Source organism: Lissotriton helveticus, chromosome 3_1, assembly GCF_964261635.1.
Source record: "Lissotriton helveticus chromosome 3_1, aLisHel1.1, whole genome shotgun sequence".
Taxonomy (NCBI): domain Eukaryota; kingdom Metazoa; phylum Chordata; class Amphibia; order Caudata; family Salamandridae; genus Lissotriton; species Lissotriton helveticus.
The window spans coordinates 1,315,735,175-1,315,761,356 of record NC_136061.1 but is presented as its reverse complement, the minus strand read 5'-3'; the positions used below and the strand labels follow the sequence as shown (position 1 = coordinate 1,315,761,356).

The window sequence follows — 26,182 nt, the reverse complement described above, 5'->3', positions numbered from 1 at the left end:
CCAATATCTCTGTCTAAACACTTATAACGTCCTAAAGGCTAGACCTATTGGTTATGCCAATGCTTGTTATGTGTGTAATAACAACAGGGGAAACCCAATTTAACCAAACGGCATCTGGGTAAGTATATACTAGCAAAATACAAGTGATGCCAAAGGTATTCAAATTTAAACGTAATTATTTAAGGGGACAGATACCATCAATTATCTATCTCCAACATACACATTTATACTAACTAAATCAACTGTCCTATTTTTATGTTCATCTTATGGCTAATTTTCTAAAGAAAACACAAAACACATAAATGATATGTAGTCTTCATGTATTAATCTTTAAAGATTCTCTTTAAGATCTTTAGTATTTTGGTCATACACAAAGAATCACACAATACATATTCTTATGTCAAGTAATTTTCAACAGGACATGCAAGCAAAATAACAAATAAAGTTAAACAATTGTTGACCCTTAATCCATGGGTTATGTCTGAAGCCCAATAGTTTGCAAAATAAGGAAAAATTGGTAGTGTCTCTGGTAACCTTAATTCCTTTTTCGAACACCAATAAATATATGTATATAGGGGTCAGTGAAGCACAACTCAATGTTTTTGTGGCTCCTCAAGTCAATCCAACTCCTAGGGAATATATCCCATATTGCTTCCAAATCAAACCAAGGGTGTCGAAATCAATAGTAAACAGTCGACGCGTTTCGGCCTGTCAAGCAGTTTCAGGCCTCATCAGGACAATGGGCAAACAAAACACGCAGTATTTAACCACATTTAAAGCTGGTGGAAATCCCAGCTTTGTATCAAATTTGTTTACACAACTCTATATCATATCGGGAGTATAATATGGCAATTTTCCATTTCGGCGGTACAACCTTGCATCCATAAAGTGTGCCTACACCAGAATACCGGGTCCGCACAAAAGACTTTACTCCAAAAAGTGTCTGGACCTGGAAGCGTCTCTGAGTCACGCCAATTGGTATCCCTTCACTCGTTTCTTACAGTCTCACCGGAACTGACATACTCTTACGACGTCGTATTCTGGTGAAGGCACACTTTATGGATGCAAGGTTGTACCGCCGAAATGGAAAATTGCCATATTATACTCCCGATATGATATAGAATTGTGTAAACGAATTTGATACAAAGCTGGGATTTCCACCAGCTTTAAATGCGGTTAAATACTGCGTGTTTTGTTTGCCCATTGTCCTGGTGAGGCCTGAAACTGCTTGACAGGCCGAAACGCGTCGACAGTTTACTATTGATTTCAACACCCTTGGTTTGATTTGGAAGCAATATGGGATATATTCCCTAGGAGTTGGATTGACTTGAGGAGCCACAAAAACATTAAGTTGTGCTTCACTGACCCATATATACATATATTTTTTGGTGTTCGAAAAAGGAATTAAGGTTACCAGAGACACTACCAATTTTTCCTTATTTTGCAAACTATTGGGCTTCAGACATAACCCATGGATTAAGGGTCAACGATTGTTTCACTTTATTTGTTATTTTGCTTGCATGTCCTGTTGAAAATTACTTGACATAAGAATATGTATTGTGTGATTCTTTGTGTATGACCAAAATACTAAAGATCTTAAAGAGAATCTTTAAAGATTAATATATGAAGACTACATATCATTTATGTGTTTTGTGTTTTCTTTAGAAAATTAGCCATAAGATGAACATAAAAATAGGACAGTTGATTTAGTCAGTATAAATGTGTATGTTGGAGATAGATAATTGATGGTATCTGTCCCCTTAAATAATTACGTTTAAATTTGAATAACTTTGGCATCACTTGTATTTTGCTAGTAAATGCTTGTTATGTGACAGTTTCTTGCCAGAAATTGAGTCCACTCAGCATGCTAAGACGTTTTCAAAACATAAAACAGTCCTCACTTACGAGATACTAAAAAGGCATGTGGAAAAAGGCATGTGGAACATCTGATCAATCAATAACGAGACTTCTGCTAATCCAGGAGGCAAAATCACTGTACTGTATGTTCTGATGTAGTCGACTATATACTTTGAAGGTGGAGTCTGACACTTCCTGGTTAAGCAAGTGAATATGCCTGCTTATGCTGCTCATTCTCATAGTTTCCTTTCTTGCAGGCATGTAAAGTAACAGTAACATGCTCTACAAAATAGGACACTGCCATATGTCTAGTGCCACCCCACATAGCGTTGTTGACCAACCCCTTTACTTCCTGCTGGAAATGGGTAGGGGTGCTGTAGGAAGGTAGATCCCTGACTATGGTTGCCCCCAACTTTTTGCCTGGTGTTTTGCTGGTTTTCTGACTTAGTTGACCTGGGGCCCTGCTATTCAGGACCCCAGGCCTACTGCTCTCTCTGTAAAATGGATTCCATGTACCTTAGGTACATATCTAATTGGATACTGAGTCACCTTATCAGTCCCTGTACAGAGTACCTTAGGTGCCCAGGGCATAGGGGTACCCAGGGCCTACCAGGGGCTGCAGCATGTATTATGCCACCCCTGGCTGGCCATCCAAATCTGACACAACTGGCTGCACGACGGCTGGGGCAAGGTGGTGTAATCACCCTTTGCTTTAGATATAGTATTCCTATATCTAACCCTAAAATGGGCACACAGATCTCCTATCAGTCACTCCTATGGCAGGCCTTAACAATCCTGAAGGCAGAGTGCTTGGAATCGTGTGAGATAGTGCTCTGGCATGAGCTGAGCCTGTCTGCGGCTTTCGGGATCCATCCCTTAGCCGTTTCCATGATATCGCATACCATATACTCTTAAGTGCATTACAATCCTCGCGGTTATGTGCCAACTCTGGTATCGCTTTATCAAAACATGTCGAGTAAGGTGTCATACGAATTGGAATACTAACCCCTCGCCAATTCTGGCGACGGGGTTAGCATTCCACCCTTCTAGAGGGACACGACATGTATGTAACCTGTAACCCCGGTTAAAGTCAGACAGAGCCTTAGCTCCACAAAATGGATGCTGCCACCGAGACACAAGTCTGCCCTCCTGCTGCTGGGAGTCCTCCCAGCCCAGGAGGCAAGGACAAAGGGTTTCCTGCCAGGGGCGGTGCCAGCACCGTCCCAGACAGGATTTTGTGTATCCTAGGTAGGCAGGGCTTTAGAGGAAGGTGACTGCAAGTGGCACCCCAGTGCTCACTGTGCATAGGCCGGCTGGAACCAGTTCCAGGGGCACTCCAGCCCCTGATCTGGGGAAAGCCCGCCAAAGGAGAGGGGTGTAACCACCCCCCTCCTAGTCCCACCCATAGGGCAGGACTTAGTCGCGTGCCAGCCCCTTTTTGCAGGATAAAGGTAGGAACTGGCCCCCTTCCAAATCAGATCATCTTTGAATCCTGAAACTACTTTCCACGAAAGGAACTCAAGACTTCTTCCCAAGTTTCTCCCTTGTGACTAAGGAGTAGTCACCCTGCAGCAGCAGGCACCAACCAAGCATCGCGGTTTGTTGCCAGTCTCTCCTCCGGATCAAGACTGCTCCAGCACGACGAGAACCGGCTTCCCTGGCACCTCTGACCTCAACCTACATCATCAGCCCAGCTGTGATCCGTGGGTGCGACGAGACCTCGAGGGACCGGCCATCTTCAGAACTGCACGACGCTTGTCCAGCACGACCACCGAGTGACCCTCGACCGAGTGCTTTGGGGTATGAGAAGCCCCGACCCTGAGCAGCTCCAGCACCGAAGTTCAGCCCCCCTGCATCCACGAGATCTGCGTGGGGCCCTTCTGCTCTTTGCTGCTAACCGCGTTGTCCAGGTCGCTTGCCCGTTGGCTAGTGGCCCTCTCACGACGCCCCACGACGACAACCACTGCTGGTCTGGTTGCTCCAGACTAGCCCTTGCTCCCCTCCAAAAGAGGAGCACCCTGGACCCTCCTGGTCCACTCAAGACGCCATTTTAGGTCCACCGCGTGGGCCTTGCATTTGCCAAGACTTGTTGCCCAATCCTGGGTCCAGCGACGTCGACAGCAAGTACCTTCGTGGGACAGCTCGCACCTCCATCCTGGTCGCCGACAACGCCTCCTGGTCCGAGAGACTGCAAAGCCCAGCAGCGCCCACTCACCTGGCTGAGGTGACTTCGTCCGGTGCCATCCTGGTGCCCACTCAAATCACTGGCTAGTGATTCAGAACTTGGTCCCCTCTGCTTACAGGTTTCTTCTTCCCTGATCCAGGCTTGGATCACCACAAACTCCTTCACTGGCCACCTGCCAGCAACTTCTTTCTTCAGGCTCCTGGATCTTCAACGAGGGTTTCCGACGCAACTTGAACCCTATGCAGCCGCAGCCCCTGGGCTAGGTAAACCAAGTACTCCGGTGCTTCAGCATAGTCCAACATTTTAAGTGTTCGGATCCACTCTTGTTTTCGACCCACCTAGTCGGGTTCGCCCGAGAACAGTAACTTTGTCTTTGCTAGCCTCCATAGACTTTTTCCCGCCTTACGCGTGAGAGTTCCCACTCTGCACACGACGTCCACAGGCCTCCTGCTACTAATCTAAGGGTTTAGTATTGTAGGCCTAGCGTTTCTAAAGTCTATGAGAATAGTTACTTACCTGCTAGTAATTCGCATTCCATGCCCTGATGGACAATGGAGAAACAGCGGCCCTCATCCTCCTAGACCTCTCCGCGGCATTCGACACTGTCTGCCACCGCACCCTAGTGCAGCGCCTCAGCGACGTCGGAATTCAGGAGAAGGCACTGGAATGGATCATCTCCTTCCTCGACGGAAGAACACAGAGAGTCCGCCTGCCACCGTACAAGTCAGAGGCCTCCGAAGTCATCTGCGGCGTCCCCCAAGGATCATCTCTGAGCCCCACCCTCTTCAACGTCTACATGAGCCCCCTCGCGGCCATCGTACGCAAACACAACCTCAGCATAATCTCCTACGCCGACGACACCCAGCTGATCCTCTCCCTGACCAACGACCCCGCCGCCGCCAGAGCCAACCTGCACGAAGGGATGAAAGAGGTAGCCGAGTGGATGACGACCAGCCGCCTGAAACTGAACTCAGACAAGACGGAGGTCCTCATCCTGGGCTCTTCACCCTCCGCCTGGGACGACTCCTGGTGGCCACCCGCCCTGGGCACCGCACCCAAACCGACAGACCACGCACGCAACCTGGGATTCATCCTGGACTCCTCCCTCTCCATGACCAGACAAGTCAACGCCGTCTCCTCGTCGTGCTTCAACATCCTGCGCATGCTACGAAAGATCTTCTGGTGGATCCCCACCGAGACCAGGAAGACCGTCACCCAGGCCCTCGTCACCAGCCGTCTGGACTACGGCAACGCCCTATACGCCGGTACCACCGCCAAGCTCCAGAAGAGACTCCAGCGGATCCAGAACGCCTCAGCCAGACTCATCCTCGACATCCCACGAACCAGCCACATCTCCGGACATCTGAGAGACCTTCACTGGCTCCCCGTCAACAAAAGAATCACCTTCCGCCTCCTCACCCACGCACACAAAGCTCTACACGATCAAGGCCCGAGCTACCTCAACAGCCGAGTCAACTTCTACGCTCCCAAACGCCACCTCCGATCAGCCAACCACGCCCTCGCCGCCGTCCCCCGCACCCGAAGAGCGACTACAGGAGGAAGGTCCTTCTCCTACCTGGCCGCCAAGACCTGGAACTCCCTCCCGACCGACCTGCGCCTGACCCAAGACCACCTCTCCTTCAGGAAGAAGCTGAAGACCTGGCTGTTCGAGCAGTAGCGGCCCCCCCCCCCCCAGCGCCTTGAGACCCTACGGGTATGTAGCGCGCTTTATAAGTGTCACTGATTGATTGATTGATTGACTTTTGTAATATATGGTTTTTCGTGCCCCTCGGGCATTTGTGTAAATTGTGCGACTTAAAGTATTTTCGTAAGAGTTTTGTTGTGTGCTTAGCTCCCTGACTCATAAAGAGTTCAGGGTAGACTTGTTATAAATAAATATCTGTTTATTTTCATAACAACTTGTGTGGTGTCCTTTCACTTGGTGTTCAAGGGGTAATGTGATGGTAAAACAGCTGGCTTAACACGCCCTCTAGAGTCTTAGCCTTAGACTGCTCGTATCCATGCTACTAGGATAGCTGGTCTATAAGGTTGACTTACAACCAATCATCAAAAAGGGTTGTTTGGACTGATACAGAGTGCTCACTAGAATAGTGAACATTATATATCAGGCCAACTTCTCACAGGTGCCATGCATATTGTAGTTACTTCATACAAAACCATCAGAAAAAAGGGTTAAGGCCTGGAAGCCAGCCTGGACTCTAATCAATTGGTGTTGTGTTCTCACAGTTAGGTCCTTCCACCGACACCCTCATCCGTACTAAGACATCTGAAGCACTCACCAATCACCTCAGAGATGGCAGCAGAGAGACAGACTCAAACTGGCTGTACAGAAATTGGTCCCAGTGCTTCGCTTCAGGGATCACATATGCAGCTATGCATGAGTAACAACTGAAATGAAATTAAAATAATTTATAAAGTGCACTAATACCTAAGACGACTAGGCTTTAACTCATTAAGAAGGTGACTGCTACCCTAGAGGTAACTAGAAACAGAAGTTGGCGCCACTGAAAGAGAGCCATTGCCTCTTTGATGGATAATACTTTGTGCTGGTGTGAAGGCCCTCAGCCAACCTGCATGTATATTGACATCTATGAACTAAACCCTTCTTGATGGTAGCAAAGACGGTTTAGAGAAATTCAAAGACAAAGTCATGTGGAAGATGGATGGAAAAATGAGGACTGATTTGATCTGTATGTCCTCCCTAGGCAGCCTTTCAAGGTGATGTAATAATGTACCTTCTGTAACTGGAGCTAAGCAGGATCCAAAGTCCGCATCTTGAATTGGCAATTCTGATCTTGTGCAGTAACTCAAATTAGGTTTATGTGGCCCTAACAGTCTGCACCAAGAATGTTCTTCCTTGCTGGAAAAGGTATCTAGGAATTTTACCATTTGAATTGCTCTGCAGTATTCAAAGTTCGCACCACCTAACAAGGCTGAGTTCCTGTGATGAGCTTTAATGGAAGCAAAATGTCATGATGTCAGTAAAGTATTTAAGTAAAAATTGAGCTGTTAAAAATTGGAGAATACCTTCCGAACAATTGTGCAAGTGCAGAGCATACACCTTCTTTGGTATACACTCTACTTTATCTTGCTGTGTGAAAAATAATTTAAGGGTGTTTAGGTCCATGAGCACTGTGAACTAGAGTCGCCGCACAGTATCAACCTCAATCAAAAGATAATCATTATTTAGGTCCTCAGAATAACCCTAAACATTCTTCATGTAGCTGAACTTTCTAAGCAAATGTACCATTCAAAGGAAACACCTGCTTGGCGAAGACAGACCAAAAGGTACGGATGGGAGGATAGAAAGCTACTATCCACAGTATCAGAGGTAGTACAGATATATGAAGTGGTTATACTGTGCAGAGAGTCCAAGGGTTCCCCAGAAGTGTACAAAGCTCAACGCAAAACACAAAGTGCTCTATTAGTGGTAGTGTGGGTGAGCAGCCTTAGGCCTAACAAAGAGGAGTAAAAGACATTTATTGCATGGCTCAAGGGAGCCCCAACTCTAAAACATTTGAGAACCACTGCCTTAGCCTTCGGGCTTAGTCCAGAAGGAGTGTAAAGCAGCTTGTTTTACCAGAATGCAATCTTATAGTGTAGATGAAGTGAAAAAGAACCACACAAGGTATTTATAAAAAATATGTATTTATTATATAATAGTCTCTAATACTCTACAAATATTTCCTACCTGGAGATATGCACAATTCACACAATACTTTGCAACTAAATTACGTAAATAGAACAAGATACACAGTGGACCCCAGGGGGGACCAAACCATTTACTAAGAAAGTAGTAGAAGAACCACAACTCGGGTCAAGACAGGGTCGAGAGGACGCAGAAGTGCTGGGGACCCAAGGAACCACCCAAGGTGAGTAGATAGGGACCCCATGGAGAGCATGTGCAAGGTGGGAACCACTCTGCGTTCTCCATACAAATCAACATGTAATTCACGGTTGCAATTTTAAAGATTAAGGACCCTTCCCAGTGGAACCTGAAGAAACCCTGTGGAAGACAGAAGGTTGGAGAGCCACCCCACCGTAGATATCCTAGTACCCACATTACCTACACCAGGGCAGCCGGGTGCATAGGTGTGAATTGGTGTCAGAAACCGCAGACGAACCCAATGGAGGACTTGAGGAAAGTGCCGTTGCTAGAAAAGGAGAAAGTGTCTGGTGGAATCTGAAGGTGAATTCAGGATGAGAAGTACCTGCAAGCAGAGAGGACAGAGTCTATGTCCCTCAGGAGTGACTAGGAGATCTGGCAGACGAATGCTCACCGATGTTGGTGTTGCAGGAGAGTTGACTGTGACCTTGACTCTGTAGCAGTATGGACATGGAGACGCTGAGGAAGACCAGGAGCTGTGCACGAGCTGTCCAAAGTCATATGTCATGCACTGAGGGGTCAGTATCTGTCAGAATCACCAACAAACCTTGGCAACTGCAACCAATGTGGATGTCGAAGAAGGTGCAATGTCGGGACCAGCATGGTCCAGGGGACTCACCACAAGCAGGGGAGTCAGGGCAGACCCTGAGCAATCAGGGGAGCCCAAAAGAAATAAAGGTGAACCTCAACAGGACCCAAAGGCCGGAGACACTGGAGTCGCAAGAGGACCTCGAGCAGCTCACCAAAAGATGCAGACCACGGTGCAAGCAATGTGGTATGGACGAAGATTCTGGTCACTGGAGAAGCTTGAGTTTGGGGCTAGTTGGAGTCCAAAGATCCTGGTGGAGGGAAGCCAACAAGCCTTTGCAACAGCAAGTCGACGTGGAGCACAGGGGTTCAGTTCCTGTGGCTCCCACGAGGGATACTGGCCTCAAACTTGGTGAGAGGGCAGGGAAGGCCTAGAGAGCTGTGGAGAACACCCACCTGTGTTGCAGGAGTCTGTAGGAGATCAGGATCAACAGACCAGTCAGCTTGGTTGCACTGCCTGCAGATGCAGGAAAGTGACTCCTTCACTTGAAGGGCGATTCCTTCAAGTGTCTTGGATGCCCACAGGCCTTGGAAGGTACCAATATGGTGCAGAGGCACAGACAATGCAGCAGACTGAAAGGAGGACGGAATGGAGCCCAAAGGAAGCCCAGAGTGCCCAAACAGTAGAAGTTGAAGTAGTGTTTGAATTGAATCGTGTCCCACGACGAATCTAGGGACCCACCCTCCCTGTGACAGGATACCTATTGTTCTGCCTTCCCCTGCTCGAGCTTGGCTCAGCAGTAGGAGAGCAGAATCGTGTCTCTGGTTGGCAGCAGCCATGTTGTGCTGTCCAGGTCTAGAAGACAGGTACCGGGAGCACTGAGAGCCGAACTGAGGGCTCTTCCAGTGCTTGAAATCATACCTCTCACACCGTTTACAGTTTGAGGGTATGATTCCAACATGTTTGATACCAAACATGATAGGATTTGTTGCAGGCGATTTCGAGATGGCCATCATGTAATTACGCTCTACCCCTTTATAGAGTATATGGCTGCTTCACTTACAACCTGGGAGAAAGGGCTCCGTAGGCTGTAGGGGTGTCCTCCTCCTGCAGGGGCACCCTCACACTTAGAACCAAGCACACTGCCTTCAGGATTGCAAAGGCCCGTTATAGGGGTGACTTTTAGGTTAAGTGCAGTGACCCTAGATATTGGAAACCTATATCTTTCGTAAGTGGTGTAAGCACCAGCTTACACAGGCTTCATTGGCAGGCCTGTAGTTACAGTTTGAATGGTTTCCCATGGGTGGCATAATACATTATTCTGCCCATGGGGGACCTCTGGGGTACCTTAGTACCATATACTAGGGACTGATCAGTGTACCCCAGTATCCAATCTGGGATGTACCCAAGTACTGAACATTAAAATTTAAGGGAGAAAGCAGAGAGACTGGGGACCTGATTAGCAGAATCCCAGTCAGACTATTCAAAAACAGCTTAGCACCAGGCAAAAAGTGGGGGTGACCACAAAAGCAGATCCTACTTTCCTACACAGGGCTAGCTGGCATGGCATACAGGAAATGTGCCATGTTGACTTTGTTGTTTTTACTGCACCAAGGCAAGCAAGCTGCAGTGGTAGTCAGCATGGCGTATGTGAACGGTCCTTAAGCGACCCTCTTCACTCCCATTGCCATAGGTACTGTTTACTAGTAAGTAAGTATCCTTTATTGTTTGATTAATTAAAATCTTACAATAATACAAATTCATATAATAATCCATTGTATACAATTATAAAACAACAAATCTTTAAAATTCTGTACATCTTTGACTTAAATACACACGATAAAATTCATTACATTAAGAATTTACAACATATGATAGTTATTAGTTTTCTGTTTTATGCGCATCTAGTTTTTTCCATACTTTCATAATTTTTTTTACTAAAGCAGAGAATATTGTCTGAAGAAAAACATAGTATCTATGCCTTTCTACACGTTCTTACTCGTCGGTCATGACGGAGCGGTTCCGTCATGAGCGCCGGTTGCGCTGTGCTTATGACGGAACCGTTCCGTCATGGCCCCGCCCGCTCAATAGAACCTTCAGCACAGTGCAAAAATTTGCGCCGCGCTGAAGGTGTTAAATAGTCTCTTTCGTATAGTCACTCTTTCGTTTTTCAATTCAGGACAGAGACACAATAGATGGATAATTTTTTCCTCCCCAGATTTACACAGCCTACATAATGTGTCCTTTTCTATTTTTTTCCACGGCGGTAAATGGCATAATCTCAGTAATACACCAAATCGCGCTTTCATAAAAATGTGTTTATTTTTCAGCCACCATGGCGTATACAAGTATTGCTGTACCTTCTTTTTTGAGAAAACATTTATTATGGGTCATGCATGTTTCTTTTTTACAAATATGTCTTTGTCTCTTATAAACGATAAGTGATCTGTTGTTTTATTAATAGTTTTTTTAAATGATTCCTTAGTTATGGTAGTATCCAAAATTGACCTAACCTCAAATTCTTCTAGTGCCGCGTCTAGATATTTCCAGGCTGATGATTTCCTATTTTCACTAATGTCTTTCCATAGTAACTGGGACATTAGGTTGTCTTGGTCGTTTTTTATTCTGTACCATACTTTAATTGCTTGGCCTTTTCTAGCATACAGCTGATTATTTAGTCCAAATTCCAGCCTAACTTGTGCTTGTGATGCATTATTAGTCAGGTGAAAAAGGGTATTGAAGTTTTTTGAGACAGATTTGTTGATGGTAACTGCGTCTTTTCCATTTAAAGCCTCACTGCCGTATGTTAGAGAAGGTAGCATCGTAGCTGATGTCACCTTTAGGAAGGGGCGATAAGTTAGGTCGCTAAATGATTTTTGGATAGTCCTAAATGCAGCTGTCAAAGCATTTGCTTTCCTATAAATATCAAGTTTTTGTGGGAAAAAATTTCCATTATCGTTAAATAAGACACCCAAATATCTATACGTTTCTACTTGTTCTAATTGCAGCTTCCCCCAGAAACCATTTGGTTGTGTTTCAGCCTTGAGTTTTTTGTAATCACCATAACTTTAGATTTTGTTTCATTTATTACCATCCTATTTTCTTTGGAATACTCAAATATTCGCGCTATTAACAGTTGTAAGCCCACTTTTGTATTACTTAAAAGTACAACATCATCCGCATATCGTAAATTTGATATATGTTTGTCAGCAAGTTTAGGTGGATGAGCGTTTATATCATTCAGTGCATCCGTCAAATCTGCTAAGAACAGGTTAAAGAGTAATGGGGCCAATACGCACCCTTGCTTTAGACCTCCTGTTGTTGGTATTTCGTTAGTTAGTGTCCAATCATCCCCCATCCGCACTCTGACCCAAGTATAAGTATGTAGGAGACAAATCAACTTTAGTAGTGGGGGTGGGATCCCTTGCTTTTGTAACTTTTCCCACAGACGTTCTCTATCCACACAATCGAAAGCCGATTTAAAGTCGACAAAGCAGAAGTACAAAGGTTGTTTTGTAAAAATTGCTTTGTCCATTAATACAGATAGGGCTAAAATATTGGTAGCTGTTCTTAGGCCCTTAATAAATCCTGTTTGATTTGGCGGGAGAATGTGATTGTCCTTTACCCAGATAAACTTGACAACAGTATCCCCGCGAACAGTTTAGCATCTGTATCTTGTAGTGTTATTAGATTGTAGTTCTAAGGCAGGGACCAATTTCCCGTTTACTAGAGACTTACAGGGGGCCTGAAGGGCCAACTGTGGAATTGTTCTTAGGGAAGGATCCGTGGCACAGGGGACTAGGTTGGCAGTAACCCTGTACACTACAATCAAAACAACATCAATGTCCAGGCAAAAAGTGAGGGCTAACAATGTCAAAAGAGGCACTTTCCCACAACAGAGATCAAAAGTAGGATGTTTTCACACTCCAGAATTTGGCAGGGAAAGTGAAAGGCAGGGTTACATACTCCTTCCATCCATGTGAGCAGCTCAGTGACAGGTGTCTGCATGTAGCAGTACTGGTAGGCACAAAACGTAGGTCACAGTAGAGTATTTAGCTGGTGCTGGTACCTCTTGTTTCCTGCCCTTTTTTCCCTTTGGTGCCTGCATATTTGTGTCCAGAGGCAAAAAGGGGGTCCATAAAAAAATCTAGCCTCCATTCCATATTGCAAGACCAGCCTTCAAAACCTGGTGTTTTTCTTCTTCATAACTCACAGACTTAGGAGGTGATGGAAAACGCATGCTCATGTTCTGCATACAAATCAGACCGTTCTTCACAGATCTTGTCTTTATGGTTTTCATAGAGTGCAACATGCATTGAATGGTTGTCGTCCAGGAAAGATACACAGTATGAGTGAAAGCCATCCACTGCAACCTTTTGGGGGCAAAGCACACATTATTAGAGAAGGGGCTGTTGTAGCAACAAGATGCCATGCTAAAGAATTAGAAAGTAGGAAATGGCAGGGTGGGCCCTTTAGCGGGGAACATTGGAATGAGAAAAATTAGTTCAAGTCCACTCAATCTGCAGAAAAATTAGCACTATAGAGAGGGCCCACCCCCACATAATAAACACAAGGATGCGTGCTAATGGGCGCACACACCTTTGCATATGAGCCACTGAGAGGCGAATAACAAGGTGGTAATGTACCAACTGGTTTAAAGTGAACCATAATGTAGGAGTAACTAAATTACTACTCAAAATTTCTACCAGAAAATGAACTTTTTTGGACAAACAAAGTGACAGGAAATGCATGATGTGCATTAGTACACAATAAATTCTTACGACTGCAGACAACACCTTTAAATGTTTGTGCTTGTACAGATGCACACAAGATTTCAGCCAGTCAGACATTAATCCAATATAGTAAAATATACAGTGCCAGAAACTGAAGATAGAAAACCAAGTGTGTCAATAGGTAGTTTAATATGTATAGTCTGGAAACAGATTAGATTGATACTACCCTCACCCTCTCACCTGTGCACTTGTGACATCTGGGGCGAGGAACTGTGAATCTTTTAGTAGTTCGCAGATCTCGGCACGAGTTCCTTCTCCATTTGGGAGACGGGCTGCTGCATCACGTACTGGGTGGGGTAGAGAAAAAAGGTGGGTTAAATATTACATGTGGGAGCAATCTAGGGCATCTCTAAAAAATGTCCAGTAAAATTCAAGTCTTTCCACTCCATCCTGTTTCAGAGATCAATCCACACACTCTAACTGGGACCAACCTCAGTAATTTCTTATGAACTAAGTTTGGCAATACAATCTTCACCTGCATCTTTTAAGCTACTAATTTTCTGTTGCCAATTTGCCGCTTTTATGCCCACACGCATGCAGGGGTTTGTTTTTTCTGTTCCTTTTGCATTTCAGTAATTATTTATGCTCTATCATATTTTGTGTCTCGTGAAGATGCTAATGGACTGTTAAATGTTCTTTTTCATCGACCCTCAGCATGAGCAATGATTCATCAAAATGACAGGGGTAGCATAAGTGAAGATACACACCCTTTGACCTCTGATGACTTCAATGTGTCACCAATGCTCCTTAATCTCCTTTTTTACTCAGAAGGCACTAAGGCTAGGGCAAGGCATGTCAACAACAGAAAGTAAACATGGTGCTTACAGATCCTGCTTGCTTTCTATTCTTTCTGCTGCCTAGATGACAGCAGAGTTAGGAAGGGCAGTGAGTGGGTACCAAGAGACAGCAAAGAGTGGCAGCTGCCACTGTAAGCTATCCCTAATCAAAGGTCAATATACTTTGAGGAAACGAAGCTCATAACGAACAGCACCGTTATGTATGGTCACCCATCAAACGTAGCATCAATGGGCAAGAAGTCATATCACTGATAGGATGGTTTGTCGAATGTGATAAACATCCACCCCACTCTTCATCTCTGTCCTTTCAGAATGTGGAAAAGTGGCTGGACGCAATCTAGAAGAAACCAGCAACCATGCTTACGTTAAGGTAGCCAAAACAACATTATTTCGCCTGTCTAGCTCCCTTCTCTGGTCTCTGCTTCTCTGGATCATGTATCCCCATTGCAGGCTGGCAGGAAATGCTCCTGTGCAAAAACTGCTGTTCATGCTATGGAGTGTTGAAATTGCTGTGACTGCAGACAGGAGGACATCCCTCAACATGACCAATGGAAAAAGACGGGGAAGAGTGCCAACCAACACAGGCATTTTTATTCAGGAGATGCAACAGAAAGGACAGAAAAATGGCTAGCTCATTAAAAAATGATGTGAGCCAGAAATATGCACAAAGTATCTATGATACTACTTGGCACACAAGTAAGTAACTTAATTGTGTGCTAACTAGCATCACAGCAACTTTGTACCAACAAAAGTAAGGAAAAGTCCCTTTACAAAAATATGAAGGAACGGCTCTCAACACAAACCACCTAGCTACTCTTGAAAGGTTTTCCATTGAACTAAGGGTAAAAAGATAATTTCTGCAAAAAGCATTTGACCACTGCGGAAGCACACATTAAATGGTAGCTGTAAATTGCATTTATACAGCACTTATTACCCATGAGGAGGAATTGATTTGCTTTGCGAGTAGCATTCTACTTCAAAAGTCAAGGTTAGAGGTAATTAGGTAGAAAATTAGTATTATGTGAGTCATTTTTCATGTAGGATTAGTTGTGTTATGCTTGCACTCTTGAGATCTCATGTTTTTACTTTAGAGTTTTGAAGAGGGACAGATTAATTAACCAATACAAATTTCCGTAAGGCGCTTCTCCAGTTAGAGCACGGATTTCAAGAACTCTTTTTAGGGAAGTTATAGCCTGGAGGAACGCTACCTTCCAAGAGAGGAACTGCAGAAGACAAGAATGCAGTGGTTCAAAAGGTGTGGAATTTAGTTTACTGAGAACAACATTAGAAATTCCACCAAGGTACTGATGTTGTTCGCGGTGGAAGGATTATGTTACTTACCCAGTAAGCATCTGTTTTTGGCATGTAGAACTGTAGATTCACATGCTTTGCATACTCCTGCCATCTAGTGTTGGGTCCAGAAGTTTGCAAATTGTTTTTCTTCGAAGAAGTCTTTCCAGTCACGACGTAAGGTGACTCCTCCTTTCGGTGATAGTGCGCATGGGCATCGACTCCATAGTTAGATTGTTTTCCAGCAAGAGGATGAGAATGGAGTAAATAAATGTAGTACAGGGATGTCCATGCGTTTTTAATATAGATAATGGGAAATGCTACAATAACAGGTGTCCGGGGAGGGCGCTTGTGAATCTACAGCTCTACATGGCAAAAACCGATGCTTACTGGGTAAGTAATATAATCCGTTTGAGGTGCGTGTGCTGTAGATACACTTGCTTTGCATAGACTTTGTATCAGTATTCTGCCAAAGCAGTGGCTAACCAGTAGATGTTGCAGTTGTCTGAAAAGGTGTCTTTAGCGCTACTTGCCCTACATTGGCTTGTTCATGTGCTGAAACATCTACACAATAGTGTTTGGTAAATGTATGTGGCGTAGACCATGTTGCTGCTTTACAAATGTCAACTATATTAATGTTACCTAAAAATGCCCTTGATGCCCCTATTTTGCGAGTGAAATGCGCTCTAGGGGGTATAAAGTTATTTTAGCTTTTGGATAGCAAGTTTGAATTAATTTAACAATCCATCGTGAAATACCAGATTTAGAGATAGGATTGCCTTTGTGAGGTGGAGCAAAAGCAACACACAGTTGCTTTGTCTCACGTAAATGTTTTGTCCTCTAAATATAGTACAATAACACTCTTCTGACATCAAGTGTGTGAAAAGCCCGTTCTGCTACAGAATCAGGTTTAGGCAAGAACACAGGTAACTCAACCGATTTGTTAATATGAAAAGCAGAAACTACTTTAGGGAGGAACTTTGGATAGGTGCAAAGTATTACCCAATCTTTGTTGAGCTGGAAGATTAAGGTTAATGCCTGTAGTTCTCCAACTCTCCTTAATGAAGTGATTGCAATGAGAAATGCAACTTGCATGAAAGGAAATGTAAAGGACAATTATGTAACGATTCAAAGGGTGGACCCATAGGTCTTGATAGTACAATGTTATGGTTCCACACTGTTGCCAGAGGTATTCTGGGTGGTATTGCTCTCTTTAAGCCCTCCATAAAGGCTTTAATGACAGGAACCTTGAACAAGGATAAATGCAGTCTGTTCTGAAAATACGCCATCATTGCTGCAAGGTGCAAGCAAATAGAAGTGAAAGCTAGACCAGTTGGATGTAGGTGCAAAAGGTAACAAATAATGTTTTGAACAGAAGCATCCAGAGAAATAATTTTGTTGTTGTTACAATAGACTACAAATTGTTTCCACTTTATTGCATTACAAGCTCTAGTAGTGGGCTTTCTTGCTTCTTTTAGGATAGTCAGACAGTCTGGTGGCAAGTTTAAATATCCAAACTCAATGATTCCAGGAGCCAAATTGCTAAGTTGAGCTCCTTGGGATTTGGATGCCTGTTTTCACCATGGTTCTGAGTGAGAAGGCTGAAGGTGAGATGCAGCTTTTGATGTGGAACTACTATTTGTAGAAATCCCCATTGTTGAAAGTATTGAAGGAGAACTTGGGGATTAAGTTCCCACTCGTGTATTTGCTGCCTCTTTCTGCTGAGGAGGTCGGCAATTTGATTGTTTCCTCCTGGAAGGTGCTCTGCCAGAAGATGAATCCTGAGATAGATTGCCCAGCTCCAAGTGCTCTGAGAGAGGCATGACAGTTGGAGTGTGTGTGTGTCCTTGTTCTTGTATATAGTACATAGCTGTCCTGTTGTCCGTGTGGACTAGAACAACTTTGCCTATGAGATGAGACTGAAAAGCTTTCAGCGCTATAAATAATGCTAGGAGCTCTAGATAGTTGATGTGGGGATGTTTGTGCTTGTTGTTCCAGAGACCCTGGATTGTGTAATCGTGGAGATGGGCACCCCAACCTGTAAGAGATGCGTCTGTTTTTAGCACAATCTGTGGAAGAGGGTGGCTGGAAGGGCCGCCCATTGGATACATTTTGTAGGATCCACCACTACAGAGCGATGGGTGCGGCTGTCTCCCAACACTAGATCGGTTAATTGAACCCTGTGACTGATTCCACTGACGTTCTAAGCAGTCTTGTAGAGGGCGCATGTGTAGTCTTGCATGGGACCCTATTGCAACGCATGACACAATCATCCCTAGCAGCTGCATGAAAGTTCTGGCCGGCAAGGATTGGTTGGCTTAAAACTAAAGCAACAGAGTTTGGATGTTGTGAATTCTACCTGCATTGGGAGAAGCTGGAGCTGTTTGAGTGTTGAGAGTGGCTCCCAGATAAGACTGTATCTGTGAAGGCTGCAGATGAGACTTTTGCGCATTGACCGTGAAACCCAATTGGTGGAGTAGGTCCGGCATGATCTGAATGCGTTGCAGACATTTGTGTTACATGCTGGCTTTGATGAGCCAGTCCTCCAGGTACAGGAAGACGTGAATGTGTTGTCTTCTGAGGTGAGCTGCCACAACTGCAAGGCATTTTGTAAAGACTCTGGGAACAGTAGTTACTCCGAATGGGAGTACTTTGAATCAGTAATGTTTGCCTGCTATTACAAATCTGAGGTGTTTGCAAAGCTGGATGAATTGGAATGTGAAAGTATGTGTCTTACATAAAATCGCCTTGCTGTAAAAGTGGAAGCAACTGTTAAAGCATTACCATACGGAAGTGTTCTGACAGTAAGTACTGGATTAACATTCTGAGAGCCAGAATCGGTCTTAACGAGCCATCCTTCTTGGGGAATAGAAAAAAGAGAGAGTAAACCCCTGAACCTTGGTACTGTAATGGAATTTGTTCTATGGAACCCTTTAGTAAGAGCGATTGCACTTTTTGTTTGAGTAACTGTAAGTGGTCTGGCAACTGTTTGTGAGAGTGAGGTGGAATGTTTGAAGGGTTGGTAGTGAGCTCCAGGCAATAACCATGGTGGAGAAGTCCTTTTATCCAGTTGTCGGTTGTTATGAACTGCCAAATGGAGGAAAACTGTTGACGTCTTCCTGACAGGTGTTAAGTAATCGGGGGGAAATTGGGCAAGTCAATGCTTATTGGGGGAAGCGGTGTTATGGGGTGTGGCGCCGTTACCCCTACCTTGGGAGTTGTTTCCTTGATACCCTCCTCTATAGAAACCTCTAAAGGAAGAGGATTGAGTGTTGCCCTTGTAAGGTGAAGGATTCTGGGACATTTCCTGCAAAGAGGTAAGTAAAATCGTTTTTGTTAAATAGCACAATTTTAAAGAATTTCTTTAGGTTTTTCAAACTCCACACTTAAAACTTTTCCAAGAAAAACAATCAATGTTATCCTATGAAGGCAAATAGTGTTATCAGTTTTCGGGTAAGTATCCGGTGGTGGGAGTTGAGGTTCTGGGGTAGACTCAGGGGTCGAACAGGGTCAGGGATGCACTCTTGTTACACCCTAAGCAGCTCTAGGGTGGCCGGGTGCAGAGTGGTGAGGCCCAGTGTTATCCAATGGGCGATAGGGGTCCTCCCGTTGGTGGCTGCTGACGAGCAGGCCACAAGGTTGTGGGAGCCAAGCTTCAGGTGCTAGGTACAGGGCAAAGGGGGATCCAGTTAAGCACACAAAGTGCACCTGCAGCGGCGCTGGGGCTGCTGGGTGCAGGGTGCTGTTTTGGCGTAGGGTAGCCTGTTGTTTTCAATGGGGATTTTTGATTTTGGTTTCCAGCAGCAGATTCGGTCCAGCAAGACTTTCGGGAGAAACCAACAAATGGGCAGTTAAGTTGGAGGGGTAGGAGACGTAGATGCACCTCGGGCTTTTTCACCAGGGTGCAGGGCAGCTGGGTGCAGGGGTGTCTTTCCGGGCCACTCACGGTTGGGGGGGTCTCCTCTACTGAGAGTCTTCTTTCATCCTTTTTCTTCTTAGGTTCCGGAATCTGCCTTCTTGGTTCAGGGCTGCCCCTTAAATACTGTATTTAGGGGGCATTTTAGGGGTCTCAAGGTCAGTAGCCAATGGGCTACTGACCTTAGGGTGACTACACCCATGGTGTGCTCACCCCAAGTGGGGGAGTGAGCATAATCCCTAATCCTGATTGGGGAGTGCCTGCCATGTACAAGATGGCGGGCACCGAAGAGTGGGCTTCACCTTGCCACCCCCACCTGAGAAACGGAGTTGGCAGAGGTGGGCACACCTTCTGGGCTGGCTAGTTTTTCCCACCTGTCTTCCCGCTGAAAAGGAGGGGAGACATGAAGGGGGCCTGCTCCTGATAGCAAGAGAGGCTGTGGGTCACATTACAAAGGATGCCAGGCCTTTGAAGCTCCCCTGCCACAGATGGCTCTTCCTGCCCTGGGGGAGGTGTGAACACCTCTGCCCAGGAAAGGCTTTGTGTCTGGGCTCAGGGAGCGAAGGCTCCCACCCTAGTGGTCCAGAAACATGTCTAGTGGTGGCAGGCTGGTGTGTACCAGTCAGGGAACCCACCAGAGGCTGGTCGTTTTTCAGGGGGCATCTATAAGATGCTCTTTGTGTGCTTTTTCTCATCAAATCCCACCCTGGCATCAGTGTGGGTTTAATGTGCTGAGAAGTTTGATACCAAACTTCTCAGTTTTCAGTGTAGCCATTATGGTGCTGTGGTGTTCGTAATGACAAGCTCCCAGCACCATATACTCTTAATGGCAGCCTTGCACTTACAATGTCTAAGAATGGACTTAGACACTGTAGGGGTACAGGGCTCATGCACCTGTACCCTCACCAATGGCATAGGGCACCCAGCTAAAGGGGTGACTGATCTATGCCAGGGCAGTGGGTTGTAGGCATGGCACATAGGGATGTGCGCCATGTCGACTCTTCACTTTGTTCTGCACCAAAACATGCAGGCTGCAAAAAAAACAAAAAACGCTGTGTGTGTGTGCGTCTGTGTGCGTGTGCGTCTGTGTGTCTGTGTGTCTGTGTGTCTGTGTGTCTGTGTCTCTCTCTCACAATAAAGATGAATGGCTGATACCTACCTGTTGCGGGCGTCACTCTAAACAGGCAACCCATGAATTGGATTATTGACGGCTTGCCTGAGCCGTGGAGATGCCCCGGTGTTGGCAACAGCACTCCTGCGACAACGCCAAAACGACGACGACGCTTAAGGAATAGGTGCCGATTATTGTGATAAGAAGGTCTAATGATGCCCACGCCCTGCACCACGACCCACTAGGGGATTAAGTCCTTAATTATTGGGAAGCGCTGCACGGCAACTCATTGCAGAAATACAAGACTCTACAACGACCATGGTGCCACAGGTGTGGCCACGCCCAGTGGGCGAGGTTCGTGAACATTGAGTGGTGCCTTATAAACTGCCTTTGAGGAAGTGTTTTCAAACACGAAACGCGTCAGGCTGAAGCGGACATGAACTGCGATGGTGGGTTGCTGGATATATATATATATATATATATATATATATATATTACCTACTGGCGGTCGCCAGTAGGTATATATAGTTAGGATTTTTTCCCTATGGGTTTTTTGAAAATTCTATGTCTAATAACTTTGGCGTTTGTGGACGGAATTGGCTGAAATTTTCTGGACAATGGAACATTTTGTTTCTGAGCAGCCCCTGGAAATTTGGGGGGGGGTCGAGAAAAAAGGGGGGTCCCAAAACGTGTTTTTAACATTGAGTTTTCCATAGGGCGGTTGGCCTCACTTTTAGCCCGAACGGCTGAATGGATTTCCACGAAACTTGGCAAAATTGTAGGGACTGGTAGCCCGATGTGCCTTTGCTAGGTCTCAATATATGTGCTTCAGTGGATTTTGAGAAATTAACGTTCAAAAAAAGATATATATCTGTAACAGCGGACCGGGCAGCGCTCCGGTTCGCGGACTTTACGCGTAACGGAACTTCGCGTAGCGAAGCTGATTGGCTCTCCGGTGTCTGTCAACATTCTAAACAGTCCGGAGCGGCCGCCATCTTGTCTCTCGGTAGGATTGAGAGACAAGAGGAGGCCAAAACAAAGGGGGAAATTACCATAAGGGGGCATAGTAGATCCTCCCTGACCCCCTAGGTTTAATGTGGAGGCTTTAAAAGGGCCCCGCGGGGCAAAAAAAGAAAAAAGTGGGCGAGGTTCGTGAACATTGAGTGGTGCCTTATAAACTGCCTTTGAGGAAGTGTTTTCAAACACGAAACGCGTCAGGCTGAAGCGGACATGAACTGCGATGGTGGGTTGCTGGATATATATATATATATATATATATATATATTACCTACTGGCGGTCGCCAGTAGGTATATATAGTTAGGATTTTTTCCCTATGGGTTTTTTGAAAATTCTATGTCTAATAACTTTGGCGTTTGTGGACGGAATTGGCTGAAATTTTCTGGACAATGGAACATTTTGTTTCTGAGCAGCCCCTGGAAATTTGGGGGGGGGTCGTCAAGGGGGGGGCCGAGAAAAAAGGGGGGTCCCAAAACGTGTTTTTAACATTGAGTTTTCCATAGGGCGGTTGGCCTCACTTTTAGCCCGAACGGCTGAATGGATTTCCACGAAACTTGGCAAAATTGTAGGGACTGGTAGCCCGATGTGCCTTTGCTAGGTCTCAATATATGTGCTTCAGTGGATTTTGAGAAATTAACGTTCAAAAAAAGATATATATCTGTAACAGCGGACCGGGCAGCGCTCCGGTTCGCGGACTTTACGCGTAACGGAACTTCGCGTAGCGAAGCTGATTGGCTCTCCGGTGTCTGTCAACATTCTAAACAGTCCGGAGCGGCCGCCATCTTGTCTCTCGGTAGGATTGAGAGACAAGAGGAGGCCAAAACAAAGGGGGAAATTACCATAAGGGGGCATAGTAGATCCTCCCTGACCCCCTAGGTTTAATGTGGAGGCTTTAAAAGGGCCCCGCGGGGCAAAAAAAGAAAAAAAAAAATTTTGTTTTTTTGCGTGGGTAGCGCCCGGTTCGCGAACCGGGAAGCGTTCTGGGCAGCGTACTATAAGGAAAAAAGAATGATAGACTTTTCAAATACTGTATGTTAATTGATTGTTGGTTTTGTTGATTATTTTTTAATTTTTTTATTTTTTAAGCAATTATTTATTATTGTAATTGTGTTTCAAAATTTAATAACATTTCTAACATTTCACTAGTTTATGAATTACATATAAAAATGATTAAAGACTCAAATAATTTTTTAATATTACATATAATTTTATTTTTCGGATTGTTTTTCAAAATTTAATAGAATGTCTAACATTTGACTGTCAGATATGTCCTCTTGTTGAGTGAACATAACTTCCCACATTTGACCGTCATCATAATGAAGTAAATGATCCACAGATTCTACACATTGAACTAATTCATGGTCCCGTGATTCATCCATGAAATCTGAGTCATCATTGTCCTCAATATCTTTTTCTGTGTTGTTCTCCAGAACAATTTCGAAGGAAATATTCTGCTCTCCTTCCATTTTCTTGCTGTAATTTGCATAAAAAATAATTATATCAGTAGAGATAGGGCACTGTTGGGTTTAAGTTCAGACAGGTACTTGTGAGTTTATAACAGAGAAGTAATCTATGGGCACTGTATGGTTTCAGGCGTGAAGTAGTACTATTAAAAAGTGCCTGTGAAGAAGCCTAAGTAAATTCATAATTATACCACAGAAACCTAAATCAATCCATAATTATAATAAAGAAGCCTTTCTCAATGTCTAACTCTTACAGAGGGATAGTATATAACTATCTGAAAATGTTTTCAAATTTATAAAATAATATCTCACCTTCTAAAAACAAGTTTAAGTTGTGAGTGAAAATGATCTTGCAATGTAGTTCAGGAAGTAGTAGTCAAAATGGCTGTGTTTCTCTCTCTTCCTTTATATATATTCAGGTACATAACCAATCAAATGTCAGGTAAAAAAAGTAGGAAATGAAAGTAACATTTTAATTGGTTGTCAATTCCAACACTTCAGATGTGTTTTGTGAAGTAATTTACCTCAGGGTATTTAGAGAGGTGTACAGGCTAAATGGTTAAATGGAATTTCAATCAAATTTGTGAAAATGGTAGGGATTGGTATGTAGTATGAGCTAATCTATATTTGGTGAAAGTGTCTCCAGTCGCTTTTCTGTAAACTACTTTCCCACCTTTTTTGATGGTGCGCTTCCCAGGGAGCGACCCGGTACGCGAACTGGCGAGCGCCCCGGTACGCGAACCTTAAGCGTTACGGGAGTCCACCATTTTGTGTTTTGGTCGAATTAAGATACAAGATGGAGGGCAAATAATGTTCAGAATGGGTAGAAGGGGGCACAGTAGACTTATCTTGACCCCCTAGGTTTTCTGAGGGTGGCTGAGAAGGCCCATATGTGCGAAAAAAAAACATTTTTTTTAAAATTTAGCGAGGTTAGCTACCGGTTCGCGTACCGTGTAGCGTCCCAGGGAGCGTACTTTGTTGAAAATTAGTGAAAAAAGTTAGAGTAAAATAATAATTGTGAGTGATCAGATGTAGGGTAGCTCTGAGAAGAGCTTTTGGGTTTATGGTACATTTAGGTACTTATAAGTAGGTACCAATGCACAGTCTTAAATTCAGAATGAAAATTCTGTTGCCCTCATCTGAGAAGTGAACTCCATCTCCTCTGTAGATATCTTGCATGTAGTAACGCAAGTTATTGTTGTACAGGGAGCCCATTCCATGGTCTCTCATGTAAGCTGAAACAGATTTGTTTACATGCTTCCTCGACTTCTCAATTTGTGGACAAAATTGGTTTGACCACCTCCATTTCTGTCTTTGGCATATATTTGAATATACCAAGGCAGTCTGAGGAAAAAGTGCCATTAATTGCTCAAAGGTGTCCTTTAAAAGCATTTCCAGACCTACCCCAGTCAAAGTGCCCAAATCATTACCTCCACAGTGCACAATTAACAGGTCAGGTTTTGGCAAATGCATAAAGGTTTTCACCAATGGTATCAATTGGTGACATTTTAATCCTCTGTGGCCAAACCACTTAATTTCCACATCTTGTAAATTGAGGTTAGGTAAATTCCTGTTCTCAGCATACCTCTGAGCCCAATAGATGTAGCTATGTCCAACAATCCAGACAGAAAACATGGTGAGAGAAGGTTCTCCTGCAGTCAGATGAAGTGTGGCAATGAAATGGCAGTTGAAAAAATAAGAGTTTAAAATGAAAAAAACTGTGGAGTTTCTGTGTTAATGAAGCAGTAACAGTGATTGGTGGATTTTGATTGCTGAAAACAGAAAGTTAGGGTGCATGGATGAGTTCTTTGAAAGATGTATTTTGAGTGGTCAAGAAAAAATCATTAAATGAAAGAATGCACTGGATATGAGGTGCACTGAGAGTTCAGAGTTCAATTGCAACATTGTTGTGTGAACTTGCAAACACCAGAGGCCTTCAAGGAGGTGGTTTCTATGCAAAAAAGGCAGAAAGGGCAGAGGGGGGAAGGGTTTTGATTTGAAAAAAAGTGAGGGAAGAGTTTTGATTGGGTGACATGAGAGAGATATGTGTGAAGAATTACAGCATTTCTGTGCTTTTGATAGCTGCAGACTCTGGAGTGCATACCTTTTGCTCTGCTGAAGACAAATTGGTGTGTTTCTGAGACTGTTTTGAAACTCAAAGTATTTGCTAAGGTGAGAAAAGATTTCTTTAATTTAGATAGAGAATAGTGTGCTTTAAGGAGAACATTATGAAGAAAGTTGTGTTTTTCAAATGTTGCTTTGTCTCAAGTGTTTTACAAATAGATTTTGTTTCTTTGAGAAATTGTAATTGGAGAAAATGTGAAGTATTAGTACTGACAGGGTTTTTTGTGCATAGGAGCTGTGGAGTGTTTTCAAATTATGACTTGAAAATCGTTTTTGAGGAAAAGGAATGGTTATAATATTTATGACAAGGACATAATGGTGTATGCTTCTTTATAAGGCAATTGAGTGTCTCTGATGTTATTTTTCCCATTTTAATGTAAGACCTTTCCCTGTGGAGCAAATTGCTTGTAAATATGCTCCCACCTGTGCATGGCAAATTTAGATTTTAAATGTTTGCGTTACATAGCAATGTTAAAAGTGACACAAACATGCTGCAAAGGCAATCAAAAAACGCTTTTATGTGTCTTAAGGACATTTTAAGTCATTTCCCCATGTGCAGTGTTTTCAAATTATGATTTGAAAATCGTTTTTGGGGAAAAGGAATGGTTTTAATATTTATGACAAGGACATAATGGTGTATGCTTCTTTATAAGGCAATTGAGTGTCTCTGATGTTATTTTTCCCATTTTAATGTAAGACCTTTCCCTGTGGAGCAAATTGCTTGTAAATATGCTCCCACCTGTGCATGGCAAATTTAGATTTTAAATGTTTGCGTTACATAGCAATGTTAAAAGTGACACAAACATGCTGCAAAGGCAATCAAAAAACGCTTTTATGTGTCTTAAGGACATTTTAAGTCATTTCCCCATGTGCAGTGTTTTCAAATTATGATTTGAAAATCGTTTTTGGGGAAAAGGAATGGTTTTAATATTTATGACAAGGACATAATGGTGTATGCTTCTTTATAAGGCAATTGAGTGTCTCTGATGTTATTTTTCCCATTTTAATGTAAGACCTTTCCCTGTGGAGCAAATTCCTTGTAAATATGCTCCCACCTGTGCATGGCAAATTTAGATTTTGAATGTTTGTGTTACATAGCCATGTTAAAAGTGACCCAACCATGCTGGAAAGGCAATCAAAAAACGCTTTCATGTGTCTTAAGGACATTTTAAGTCATTTCCCCATGTGCAGT

At 44.0% G+C, this 26,182-nt stretch overlaps 1 protein-coding gene across 3 annotated transcripts in view; it reads right to left on the bottom strand.

Moving 5' to 3' along the window:
* The window catches only part of NFRKB (nuclear factor related to kappaB binding protein), a 1,053,863-nt gene that overhangs the window by 584,658 nt on the left and 443,023 nt on the right, over positions 1-26,182 (bottom strand). For all 3 annotated transcript variants that reach the window (XM_078681973.1, XM_078681971.1, XM_078681974.1), the window contains exon 17: positions 13,452-13,558. In XM_078681973.1, the coding sequence (XP_078538099.1) occupies positions 13,452-13,558 (107 nt within the window). The remainder of the gene's footprint in view (positions 1-13,451; positions 13,559-26,182) is intronic.